This window comes from Toxotes jaculatrix, chromosome 11 (genome assembly GCF_017976425.1).
Source record: "Toxotes jaculatrix isolate fToxJac2 chromosome 11, fToxJac2.pri, whole genome shotgun sequence".
NCBI lineage: Eukaryota > Metazoa > Chordata > Actinopteri > Toxotidae > Toxotes > Toxotes jaculatrix.
In genome coordinates this window covers 19,456,619-19,468,993 of record NC_054404.1, presented here as the reverse complement: position 1 = coordinate 19,468,993, position 12,375 = coordinate 19,456,619, and the positions used below count along the sequence as shown (strand labels likewise).

At 40.1% G+C, this 12,375-nt stretch overlaps 1 protein-coding gene across 2 annotated transcripts; it reads right to left on the bottom strand.

Moving 5' to 3' along the window:
• Positions 1-2,125: 2,125 nt before the first annotated feature.
• On the bottom strand, positions 2,126-12,281 carry zgc:110045 (uncharacterized protein LOC664755 homolog). Of its 2 annotated transcripts, XM_041049741.1 has the most exons (15): positions 12,150-12,281; positions 10,790-10,830; positions 9,064-9,174; positions 8,852-8,875; positions 8,717-8,749; positions 8,489-8,605; positions 8,097-8,228; positions 7,548-7,676; positions 6,658-6,747; positions 5,976-6,017; positions 5,487-5,562; positions 5,329-5,331; positions 4,452-4,504; positions 3,659-3,828; positions 2,956-3,316 (listed from the first exon to the last, which is right to left on the bottom strand). In XM_041049741.1, the coding sequence occupies exons 3-15, from the start codon at positions 9,139-9,141 to the stop codon at positions 2,956-2,958; spliced, it is 1,308 nt and encodes a 435-aa protein (XP_040905675.1). In that variant the 5' UTR covers positions 9,142-9,174; positions 10,790-10,830; positions 12,150-12,281. The 2 variants fall into 2 exon arrangements, with proteins under 2 accessions (XP_040905676.1, XP_040905675.1); XM_041049742.1 differs by lacking the exons at positions 2,956-3,316; positions 5,329-5,331 and adding an exon at positions 2,126-2,381.
• Between the last annotated feature and the right edge of the window lie 94 nt (positions 12,282-12,375).

Genomic DNA, 12,375 nt, shown 5'->3' with positions numbered 1-12,375 from the left:
TCACCCAGATCACCATCTTATTTTACAGCCAACATTTGCTTAGGAGCACTAAACACAAAGTGCAGCTGAGGGTGAGAGGAATGTCATTAATTTTGAGAGTATTTAGTATTGAACCAAAGAATGCAGGACTTTTGTTTGCAATGGACCAGGCTATATTTTATAACAGTGGTGTTTCTACTTTTACCTCTCGCACCACTGGTAGAATGTAAACTGCCCTCAGGTTGCTAAAACCCCCTGATTAACAAAACCAGAAAGCAATTCTGAGAACATGACCTCAGTGTCCTCAGTTTCCAGGTCTGCATGCACACAGACATCCTACAGCATGACTGATCAAGGACTTCACTGCTGTCAAAGAAACAAAAATGTACAGATGCTGTGAGAATATTATATCATAGGAATAGATGAAAAAACACAATGTAAGGTCGGATTACTTTATTACTTTCAGTATTATAGGTATGAAGCTTTATGATAACAACACTGGGCAATAGAAGTACAGCAGAAAACTACTGAAGGAATGCTATAACCAAAATACAAAAATGCAATACGGCACCAAAACATGCGAGTCTGTCCCTTGAGGAATATTTTTAGGGTATTGCAGTGATTTTTCATCACGGATTCAGAGACAGCCCTGGCTTCCAATTTGCCACCAACTTTCAAGTGGCTATGCACCTAAAAATGTTTATTTATTTACTTATTTACCTCTAAATTGCTTTTCAAAACTGCATGATGGCAGCAAGCTACAAAAATTGGCCCCTCACTCTTGCCTGTGTCAGGTTGAAAAAGGAAATCATTAATATAGCATTAGAAGCTGGCTGTGAACTCATAACTGCCCTGGGCACACATCAGCATACATGCAGCACTGTTCTCTGCTGCTACACCTTCCCCGAGGTTGAAATGTCATCCTTCACTGTCATTACATTTCTGCCCCCATTAACTATTGATTATCTCCACTTCAGCATTTCGAGCCCTGCTGCGGAAATGGCCCACATGGCTCGCTACTCATACTCCACGGATCAGGGAGAACAGAAGTGCCCACCTCCTAGTTTTCACAGTAAGAAGGGGGTGAAGTTAGATTCACGGAGGGGCAGGGGTAAAGGGCAATGGGGGACACAAAGAAACAAGCAGCGACTAGACTGTGCCCTACCTGCCCATTAGCAGCATGCTTGAGCGGACAACTGGAGGTTAAGTCGTTCTATTTCGGGACCCATGAGAATCTTGCCACAGCATGTGTTGAATATTTACTGTGAGGTTAGTCCAAGTTTGCTTCTGTTTTTCGGGAGAGTGCAGGAGGAAAAGTTTGTTTGGGCAGGAGCTTTGTGCCCTCTGCCATCAACAAACTGCATCCATAATACCATGGACTAGTCTGTACACCTGAAAAAATCTCTATATGTCCATGTGCCGCAAACTTCTAATGGCCTCTGTTACTGCTCTCTATTGTTTTTTATATTTCAGTATCACTGCTGTTTAATGTTTTACATGTGCAGACTGTGGAGGCACATTTTCTCTTAGGAGAAAAAAATATCAGAAGACAGAGAAGAGTATCTGTTTGCTATGAGTCTCACAATACGCGGTGTCTAGTCTATGGCTTTATACAGATCAGATAAAAACTTGGAAAAATATTACTTGTTTGTTTATAAGTCCACATATCTCAAGGATTTGCGTCAAGAAAGTGTGAAATATATCACCTCATATCCCAACAGGTGCTCAAATTCCTTCTTCACTGTGTGTATACAAAGTGTACCAAACTCATGCTTTTAAGTATTTAGTTTATGTTAAAAAAAAAAAAAAAAAAAAAAAAAAAAAACCTTTTGGGGGACCAGGGAGATTTTTCTCTGAGACATTTTATTTTAAATAAAACAGATTAAATGCTGGTCTGGTTTTGATTTATATACAATTAAAGCTTAAAGTCACTTAAGAGTAAACAATGCATAAATCCTCATCAGCTAATGTTTGTATTTAGGGGTCAGAAAGAAAAAATTTCTGCATCAACAAAATTAAAACAAAACAACCAAATTTGCATTCATAAAAAGTCCCATTTATTTCAAAGTCATTTCATCAGCAAATATAACAAATCTGCATTGTTTGGGTGTAGACCCACATCCGAAAAATACATGAATAAAACATTTATTACAATAATTGCTCAGCGTCCATTTTAGATGCTGAGAGCCGAAGCATTCCGCTCATTTAGGTTGGAGAATAAACAAGAAACATGCTCGCGTACAGAAACAATAAATGAGTTAGTTAGGCCAGTCCCGCTCTACAGGATTACTGTGTAGAGTGAAATCCACTAGAATCCAATGTGGCTTTAGGATAATCCCATCAGAACTGCAACAGTGCAGCGCTACTACAGAACACCCAAGCCTGTTAGCACTGATGAAAGCCTATAGTGAAGGAAAGGGGGAAATATGACAGAAGAGTGGAGCAATCCTTGTTAAAAAATACTTAACACACTGACTTCTATTGTACAAGACAAACATTTTAACAGCCTGCTGCAAACGACGCCCCACGTCTTATGATACTAGCATTTTTTCTCTAAGAAAAACTAGTTACACGGGTAAAAAACTAAGTTAATATTTGCATCATGGAAAACACATCCCCTGGTGTAAGTCGTCATATAAAGCTCTGTAACATGAAAAATATCTTTTTCTAGGATACTAGTACAAGCCTGAGTTACGCACAGTAATTGTTATGCATGTCCATGAGATAACACTGAGTTAATATTCACCTCTGCTGCCTGTTTTAATTAAAGAGGACATGTTTGTTTTGATACTACCGTCCTTTCAGTGTGTTTTTAATATTCTCCTGATTTATGAACAAGTGCTACTCTTGCAAAACTTACACACACTGGTGTGAGTTATTTTAAGCCTACTGTACATCTTTAATGTTGAATAATTTGACATATTTTAATAATGTCTCACCAGTCAGCTACACTGGACTAGACTTAAAAAGCAGACATCAGTAAGGAGCAAACTTCTGCCGCTCAGATTTTTTGACGCCTGAGGTTGGCATTTTTGCGGTGTAAGGGGATAAACCTTGTGTTAGGCTGGAAGCGGCTGCTGGGTGGACAGCCAGGACAGGGAGAGTTTTCATGCCAAGAAGACTGGAAACGGGGACGGCGTAGTGTGGGTTTTGGATGGTTGGTAAGGTGGAAGGAGAGTGGACGTTAATGGTGGTTGGGGCTGGGGTGGTGGCCGCCAGGACGGCCATAGAGGTAGCAGCAGTGGAGGCAGTGGGAGCGGACTGAGAGAAGCCCATGTTGAGGTCAACTGGGGTCGCTGAGGAAGCGGCCTGCATGGTGTATTTAGCCATCTCTAAGCTGCAGGTCGTGACGTTTGGAGGAGGGGTGGGGGTCGGTTGAGATGGTGAGGGGTTAAGAGAAGAGAGTGAAAAATGAAAAGGGGGAGAATGAGTGAGACAAAGGAGAAGGGAGGTGAGAAGAGAGGAGAAAACATAAGAATCAAAGAAGGAATGTGTTAATAGCAGAGCCAATAAGGATTTTAACGCAGTCAAGAGAAAGGAGCAGTGAGATGGAACAAATCCAGCCTCACCCTGAGCACAATAGCTCTGCCCTCATACAATAGCATGGTGTTTGGCTGTCTTATCGTCAGGCTGTGATGTGATGCCTTGCTGGACGTGGCCGCCCTGCGTAATGTCTTACCTGGCGTTGATGAGGTACTGGGCCACACTGATGCTGGCCGGCGAGCCTGTGATCGTGACTTGGCGCATGGCTGAGCCATCAGTGGCGCTGGCAATTTTGATGTGAGCTCCAGAGACCTGGCGAATCTCATTGATCTTGCTGCCTTGTCTTCCAATTATGCAGCCAATAAACTGGAAGGGGAGAAACATGTGAATAACAAAACAGCTCATGTTTCCGTGTTTTTCAGGAATTAGATTTCAAAACAGCATTTAGAGGTGACCGCCGTGGTGACAGCAGCAGCACCTGGTAGATTTCCACAGAGGAAAACCACATTCATAGCTGCATCATTGTAACAGCAGAAAATATCTGTCTGATGCATTATATCCATTACTAAAACACTATTCTGTAATTCTAAGATCAAATGGAATGCAAGCTGAGATATAATATCTAAGATATCTGTTTTGCTAACCTATGTTCATCACATGGAATTCTGAGATGATTTTGTAGAGAAGGAGCAAATCTTATTTAAGGCTAAAGTAGAATTTAAAGCCTCATAAAGCCTTAGGAGCAGTGATATTATGTTGATACTGATTCTTTTTTGTAATGTTCAAGCTACAACAAACTAATACTGCTTTTGAATTTGTCCAAAAACAGCAAAGCAGAAATTACTTTCTGCAGCTAAGAAGGTGAAAAACAACTGTCCAAAATTTCCTTTTTATAGCTGTCCTCCTAGAAAGTGTTAATGAAGTCAGTAGCATGAGGATTATCAGTGTGAGTTTTTGTGCTGCAGGAACACAAACAATGTGAGACTTACATCATTAGGTATTGCCAGCTCTTGTGAACTTGTGGGGGCAGATGCATCCAATCCTGCAAAGTAGGACAAGGAACGCTAACAACAGTATGGCACTAATGGCTTCCACTTTCATGGCATGACAAGTTGCCCTACTTTGTCTAGTTTACAACAGTTACACTGCTAAATTAGGAACATGAAAATGGCATATGGCACAAAAATCTTTCTAGTAAGATGCATAAACTGTATAGATATATTGAACACATTCTATATACACATATTTTACATTGCTACAATAAGATAATCTACTTTTTCATGAAAAACTAGTATGTTTCACAACTTTTATCACACCAGTCCTGCCAGTGAAATTATAATGTTGTAATATTTTGTTCTCAGTTAGTTGTGGCAAAATATATGAGTACATTGGGTGGTTGAGGTCAGGGATGGTCTGGCCAAGACAATGTTAGATTTGGAGAAGAAATGTTGCAGAGGTGAAGGATGGGGTCAAGAGATTAGGATTTGTTTTTCTGGAGGGGGAAACGGGCAAATGGAGCTAAAAATTTTGGGAGGATATGAGAAATGGTGAGAAATGATTAAATATTTACCAAACTGTAAATATTTTCTGTCATTTTTCACATTTCCCTCTCATACAAGTCTCTATGTCTTTTGTATTCTATCATTTGTAGCATTTTGTCTGCTTTAATCTGTCACATACTGTTGGATTATAAATATTTTAGTGACTAACTTTAAAGAATTTTGATAATAAACTAGTTTGTTGGCTTAACCTTAAACTTCACTACTCTTTTGTCATTGAGTTTATATTCTGGCACAAATTGATGCAAATACCAATGCAAAAGATAACAGATCTTTTTTTGATACATGTAGATCTCTTTAAAGCTACCTCCTACAAAGAAAACTGTGAGAAAGTCTGTAAATTCTTAAAGAATGGAGATATCCTTGATCCTCTCTGAAGTGACAGGGGTGTTTTGATGGTGTGATTCGAAGAGGAGTGAAGACAGAGGGATAGATGGACTTCCCTGGGGAGCCGTGGGTACGTACCAGGGAAGGTAGGGTTGCTCTGCCCAAGGGAAGGGAGGGGGATATGCTGCATAGCCAACTGGTGAAGCTTGGTCAACTGCAGGGTAGGAAGGAAGTTAGAGCTAACCAATCAAACTGGATTATTTCAGAGGAGCTGACAGCTACAATACAGAGCCAATCTGAAGTTCACAAACATCACAGATGGTGTCAGTGTGAAGAGATTCATTTCCTTCAGAAAGCATGCTGGCTTCTCATGGCAGTCATCTGAAAATACAATCACATCTCTGGCTACAAAGCTACAACTGATCATGAACTCTTAAGATCTTGATTTCATTTCAATCAGTGCATGCTGCTACTGTGAGTTAGAGTTAGTAATGTAAAACAGATCAGGGTTACTGAAGTTTCATCTTTGCAGAGTAGGGTACACAGAGGGCATAGTGGTGGCTTGGCAGGAGTGGGCAGGAGTAGGTCATTAGGGCAGATGTCAGTCACTCACGTAAAGATACTTACATCTTGATGCGCAAAAGCATACTGCCCTGGAATTGCAAAGGCCTGGAAGGAATATGAGAGGGGAGATATGGTTATGTGATTGAGATGTGCAGACATGTTTTGACTTGTCATCTGAAATGTGAATTTGACCGAGTATGAAGAGTGAGCTTAGTGCAGCGGCTGTGTTTCTGAAAATCCATCCCCGTCCTCTTTTCCATAGCTCTAATGTGTATAGATTTAATGGAATTTCATCTAAATGTCATCTGCTGTTTTTCCCCCTCTTTGACCATGGCCAGAAATCCAATAACATAAACAGATGTCTGATAGGTCAGAACAGACTGTGCCAAATTCAGGACAGCGGCTAGCCAGCTCATGAAAAACATGAGCTCTAGTCACGACATCTTTCAGATTTCACACTGCAGGGGAATTATTAATGTAAATGGCTGTTATTCATATCACTGACACATTACAGCTTGGCTGAATACTTTTTAATAAGATCATTACCTCATCTTTCCGCTTTCAGCATTACACTATGAAGAGCTTATTGCTGTATAATTACACAGATGTGTCCCTCTAGTGGCGAAAATACTCTTAATGATCAGTGTGACTGTGACACCCCACAAAATAAGGACCCTCTTCAATTGTTATGTTTTTTACCCAGTGGCTAAAATCACAGCTTACTAGCTCCCATATGGCTACTTACTTGTGCAGAGTGCTGTGGTGCTAATACTGCATGGGCTCCTGCAGGTATGGCCTTGGGACGGTAGGGAATAGTCGCTCCTTTCGGTGGAGACTACAGGAACAGTCATGACAACCAGAAAGGGAGAAAATTTTACACACCGCTACAGCTGAGAAAAGAACTCTTACTGGCACTGAGGCATTTTATATCCCTTTTTACATCACTTGCTGAATCTTTTTATACCCCAGTCACTGGTTGAAAGTTACATGAAACCTTGGCCCAAAGAACCTGATGGTACAACTGTGAAGTGTGAATAGATCTGAAAATAGGGAACTGGATAGAGTTTCTGACAATTCAAAGAGGTCGAGTGGATTTTGATCATACATCTAAATGTATTTCTTTTCTAACATTAACATTATCTAAAGGAAATCGTATAGATATGCAGCTTATATAAATCACTACATTTCAATGATTCAGTGATTCTCCTCCAGCGGTACTTGTACCCCAGGTGGTGCTTCTGCAGTTACAGTTTGTATGTGCAGAGCTCAACTAACTCAACAAAAAAATTGGAATTATGATTCGATTTAAATGGGATTAGAAACTGGTAATGTTATAATGCTGGATCTTTTGTTTATTTAAAAAAATATATATCTACCTGGGTCAGTTACAACACATTAATACCACATGTTGCAACTGACAGTAGATAAGCAAGTGAACAGAGAAGCTGAAATACTTAGATCAAAGTAATGGATGAACAGCTGAAGTAGTAGGAGTAAGGACATTGCTCAGTCTGAAAATATTCTAAATTAGCTAATGAATACCTTTTTCCACAGCCAAAACAAATGTGATATACTTGACACCTAAACAGAGCTGCTGAACGTGAAGATCATCAGATGCTGTCTGACAGTGCTTACCTCCAGCATGACAGAGCAGATGTGTCTTACACACTGAGTGATGGCCTGCGGAGTGCCGGAGATTGTGACAGCCCTCTCAGTAGAGTCCGGCAGCATGTCTCCTGCCACCTGAACCTGAGCGCCTGTGGTCTTAACATCGCCAGACAACAGAAGAAACAAAGGCTATTTATTGCTGAAAAGAGCACACCATCACCCAAATTGAAACGCTGTTTCAAGCACCCGCAAATTACCCCGAACACATTTTGACATGAAGGGAGCAGCTGCAAGGCAAATAGCAATGTGTACTCCAATATTTGAAGAGGTGTACACAAATATTGTCCATTCAGAATGAGTATTCAGCCTCCGCTGATCTTTACAGGCATAATCAGTGGGATTTTCATGAGCAGCAAACCCAAAAAGATACACACATTTTAAGGCAGAGAGAAACAAGTTTGACTGGAGTGTTTGATACTTGAGGTAACAGAGCCCCGGGGAAGAGGTTTTCTGTCCCCATTTGGGTGCAGGAAAACAACTTCCTGATAGAAAATAAAAAAGGAAAACGGCTCCTACCTCTCTGATCTCTTTGATCTTTGAGCCTCCTTTGCCAATCAGGGAGCCACACTGGCTCCCTGGGAAAACCAGGCGAAGTGTCACAGGTGGCTTGCTTGTCACGTTGCTGTTTGTCATTGCTGCAGTAATGTCCTGAGGGAGAATTCAAAAATATGTTGTTGTTTCTTTTTTTTTTTTTTTTTGCAGCACAGACTGTAAGAACGTCAGCTTTGTTTGACAAGTCTTTTTTTTTTTTTTTTGGCTAGACTGAGGAATAGGTACATTCGCTGCCCTTCAGACTTTAGACAAGGTCTTCAAAGGATCGCTTTTTAATCCTTGAGCGAAACAATCATTTTAACAATAAGTGGAAAGTTGCAGTGGAGTTTGTTGCATGTTTTTCTTTTTTCCTGTACCTCTTCAAACTTCTGTGCAATCATGGAGAAAGCTCTGAAGATTCCCTCTGTAGGTCCTGTGATGGTAACTATTCTCTCAGGAGACGATCCCTCTGATATGTTGATGCGAGCGCCGCTCTGGAAACACAAATCTACAATTAGTCCAGCTTTGATTAGATGAAACTGATCTATCAGAACATATTAAATTGTATATGATTCTAAATTATGGCTGTCAAAGTGAATTCTCACCTCCTCCCTCATTTTCTTCACTGTCTCTCCTTTCTGGAATCATGTAAAAAAAAATAGGTAGGAGTGATTACAAGATAATCAGAAGGAAAAGCAGTACGAATAAATAAATGCTGATGGATTGTAAAACAAATCTACCTTCCCAATTATGCTGCCAACTTCCTGTGAATGAAAAGACAACAACGCTTGAACAATGAGATTTTCACATGAGATTTTCATGTAACAGCTTTTCACATTTTCGAGCGGGATGTAATCCTTTTAACAGCAATGACATGCTATTAGCAGACCATTAGGCTATTACTACAAAAATACACCAAATTATTTTAACTATCTCCACATCTGTCAATTACCTTTCCATGCATCAGCAGCCTCAGCGTCAGTGTAACGTTCAGACTCCCATCTGAAGCCATTTCTTCCTTGTCAGACATTCTCTGTGTTTTCCAAGCTTTAAAGTAAACACTCTGGAGAAAGAAAGAAATTGTCTGAGACAGTTCCTGTGTATAACCTGCACACTAGTACTTCAGGTGGTTCAGGAAAAATATCTCTAAAGGAGATATCCTGCAAGATTCAAGTGTATTTTTGCAAGTGCATTCACTTCATTATGAAGTTAAACCATTAAGAGTGGAGAGTATTCTACTTAATTTTGATTGATGATGCTCATGCTAACTACCTGGTTCTTCTTCAGTTTATTACTGTCAAACTGCTGCGGCTACAGGAAATGTGAAATGTATCATTTCCTGTGCTCAACAAGCTTTTTCTGGGAAAGAGCTACCAGACACTGCAACTGTAAAACCTTTCATGAACTTGGATGTAAGCTGCATTATTACTGTTAAATCAGTCTGCAGCAGCAGTAAAAGAGAGCTCTGTTTGAAAACGTTATGGATCATTACCTTAACTATGGAGAATGTAAAGTGACTGGAAAATACTGTTAGTTAGAACAGTGGTTTTCACGCTGCTTTTTTTTTCTTTTCTTCTTTTTTTTTTTTTTTTTTTTTTTAGAATTTATCATTGGACTGATGCTCTCTGAAGAGCTGTGGACCATTGTTGTTTGTCTTCTGATCGTGTAGTTGTGAGCGGGGGGGAAGATAAGCCTATCACTAGGTGCAATCTTCACATGGGACGGTGTCTTTAGTTCCAGCTAAATACAAGTTGTGTGACTCCCTCGGATTAGATAAGATACAAAGGAAGCCACTTGTGCCGTGGAGGCCGGTGGATCAAGCGATGTGTGTGTGACTGTCTCTTAATATCACACTGACAACGCACAATGTCGCCTCTGTTGTAGCCGCATATCCAATACATTTTGTTTGCAGAACAAATAATGTCTCGATGCAATGTAGGCAGCTTATTGCACCATAACAGACAGTGAGAACGATGGGCTTTAAGTCTATAAAGGACCAAGGTCACCCTGTTTATTAGATTATTGTGGTTCGGAGAAAGTTTTTACCATTTCTCACATGTATTAACAATGGGGTTGATAAAGCTCAGCGTTTGAGAGACATTATGTACAGAAAACTGACTCAGATGAAGAATTTGTAACTTCTGACACTTCAGTGAGGGACTGCTTGGATTTTGGAAGGACTGATTAGCCAGTCACATATGAAACTTCACCTAAAACCCATTGGCTTCATGCAAATGGTTGATTCATTTGGTGAGACCTTGGTGATGTCAGAAGGGAGGAGGGAACATGGTGGCACGCTATTGGTGGGTGTGTATGAGGCGTTTCCAGTTAATCCAGAGTTTAATTCAATCCCACTCCAAGGTTTTAACACAATGACATTTTTAAAGCAATAGTTCCACATTTTGGGAAAGACACTTATCTGCTTTCTGGTGAAGCGTTAGATAAAAAGATATCACTCTCGTGTTTGTTTAAAAAAAAAAAAAAACACCTATAAAAACTGTACAGGAGCCAAAGAGTAAAAACCTAGCTTCATATTTAATGGACAGAAACAAGAGCAGTATCAAACGTCTCATCTAACTCTTGGCGAGAAAGCGAACAAGCCTATTTCCCAAAATGCTGAACGAATTCTTTTATACCTGACCTTTGACCCTCCCACAGACCCTGACTTAGATACTCACACAAACCAATAAAGACAGGTCTGTCTGCCGCCATTCCACACCTAAAAAAAAAGAAAAGACCAAAAATGAGTGAGTTTGACTCAAGCACACTAACTCTGATGAAAACACAATTGTCAGTAGTTATCGAACGAAATGTGGCTCTATCAGTGTGATAATGGGCAAATAAAACATGACTTTCCAAGAGCTGAGCTTACAATAAGATATTGTTCCAGCACATTCCAGTGCTGATAATACCAGACTGAGCTAAAGGACTTAATCCAAACAATATCATGAATAAGTGGAGGATGTCTTTCTGCTAACAAGACTCACGGCGATTCACTCCTCTGTGTATCATTATAAAGTTACAGTGAGTACATCAAATAAACAGCAACATCTCTGTCTAATCCTATAGGCCAGGATTTGTTTAGTTAATGCTAAGACCCTTTTGACCCACTTCTGTCACCTCTAGCACGTCAGCGCCCACTCAAGACTTCCGAACAAAACACTGGTGCACAACAGCACCCACAGAGTATACATGATAAAACAGATAATCTACAGGAACCCAGCTCCCAGAGCACTGACAGGCAGCAATGTGTTTCAGACAATAAAAAACAGGGCATTAATCCTGGAGGGAATTGGAGAACAATGTCTAGGTGGATTACTTGAAGACTTGTATTTGATTCAAATTTGAGGCTAAAACAAAGAATTTTTTCAATGTTCTGCAGATTGTAATAAAAAGATTGTTGTATTTTACAGGATTAGTACATAAATGGACATAATCCATATACCAATAGACATTCATTTTAAAAAATGTCCATACATTTTGAAAGAACGTGTGTCAAATATTTGATCTTTGTCATAAAAAAAAGATTTCTACTAACATAGCAGTAATTGCTTCTTGAATATCCAAACTAATGTTCTATTTATAACGATTTGTGAGCCACCGCACATCAGCCTATAAGCACGGGGCCTTACAGCGTGGCATTCCTCCCTCAACACAAAGGTTACAGTACTGGACATTCATCCCATGTCTGGTTTAATGTGACATTAATTTTAGCCCACACTGTCTTTTAATTTAAGAGTGCAACAGAATGCACTTAAAACATGGCAGAGTGCAGAAAAACAGCCAGCTCAAATTAACTCAACCTAATGGGAATCAGGCGTAGTCTATTAAAACAAAGCCTCACATTCTTTAGCTCCCTTTAAATGTACAGAACCAAAAAAGAAGGCCGAATTAAACTTTCTGTCTGGCTAAACCCCAACATTAAGTAGTCTGCACCATTATTACCAACAGAAACTGAGCTGTGAACACTGAGCTTTCTCTCTGTGGCTTAGTGAAAGGCCTGTAATTCAGCAAGAATGATTAATATAAACTACTGACCTTATACACAGAATACTTGCTCCTCTTCTTTATTTCTGATATCTCCAAAATGAACGGCCTTTTACTTTGTAGTCCGTGTTCAGTGTTTGCCCCCTTTGTTAGTTATCCACAGAGTGGACAGATGGCTCCCTGTGCCCTCAGACCGGCTGGAGCGGAGGCTGGCTTTGCTATTAGTCCCTCAGCTTAGCCCAAGATAAGCCCCTACGTAGGGCAAGTGAACCCACAT

Coding starts and splice junctions, on each gene's coding strand:
- zgc:110045 (XM_041049741.1), bottom strand. CDS start 9,141: ATGTCTGACAAGGAAGAAATGGCTTCAGATGGGAGTCTGAACGTTACA. Junction 8,876..9,063: donor GGCTGCTGATGCATGGAAAG/GTAATTGACAGA, acceptor TTTCATTCACAG/GAAGTTGGCAGCATAATTGG. Junction 6,748..7,547: donor TCTGCTCTGTCATGCTGGAG/GTAAGCACTGTC, acceptor CTGTTCCTGTAG/TCTCCACCGAAAGGAGCGAC.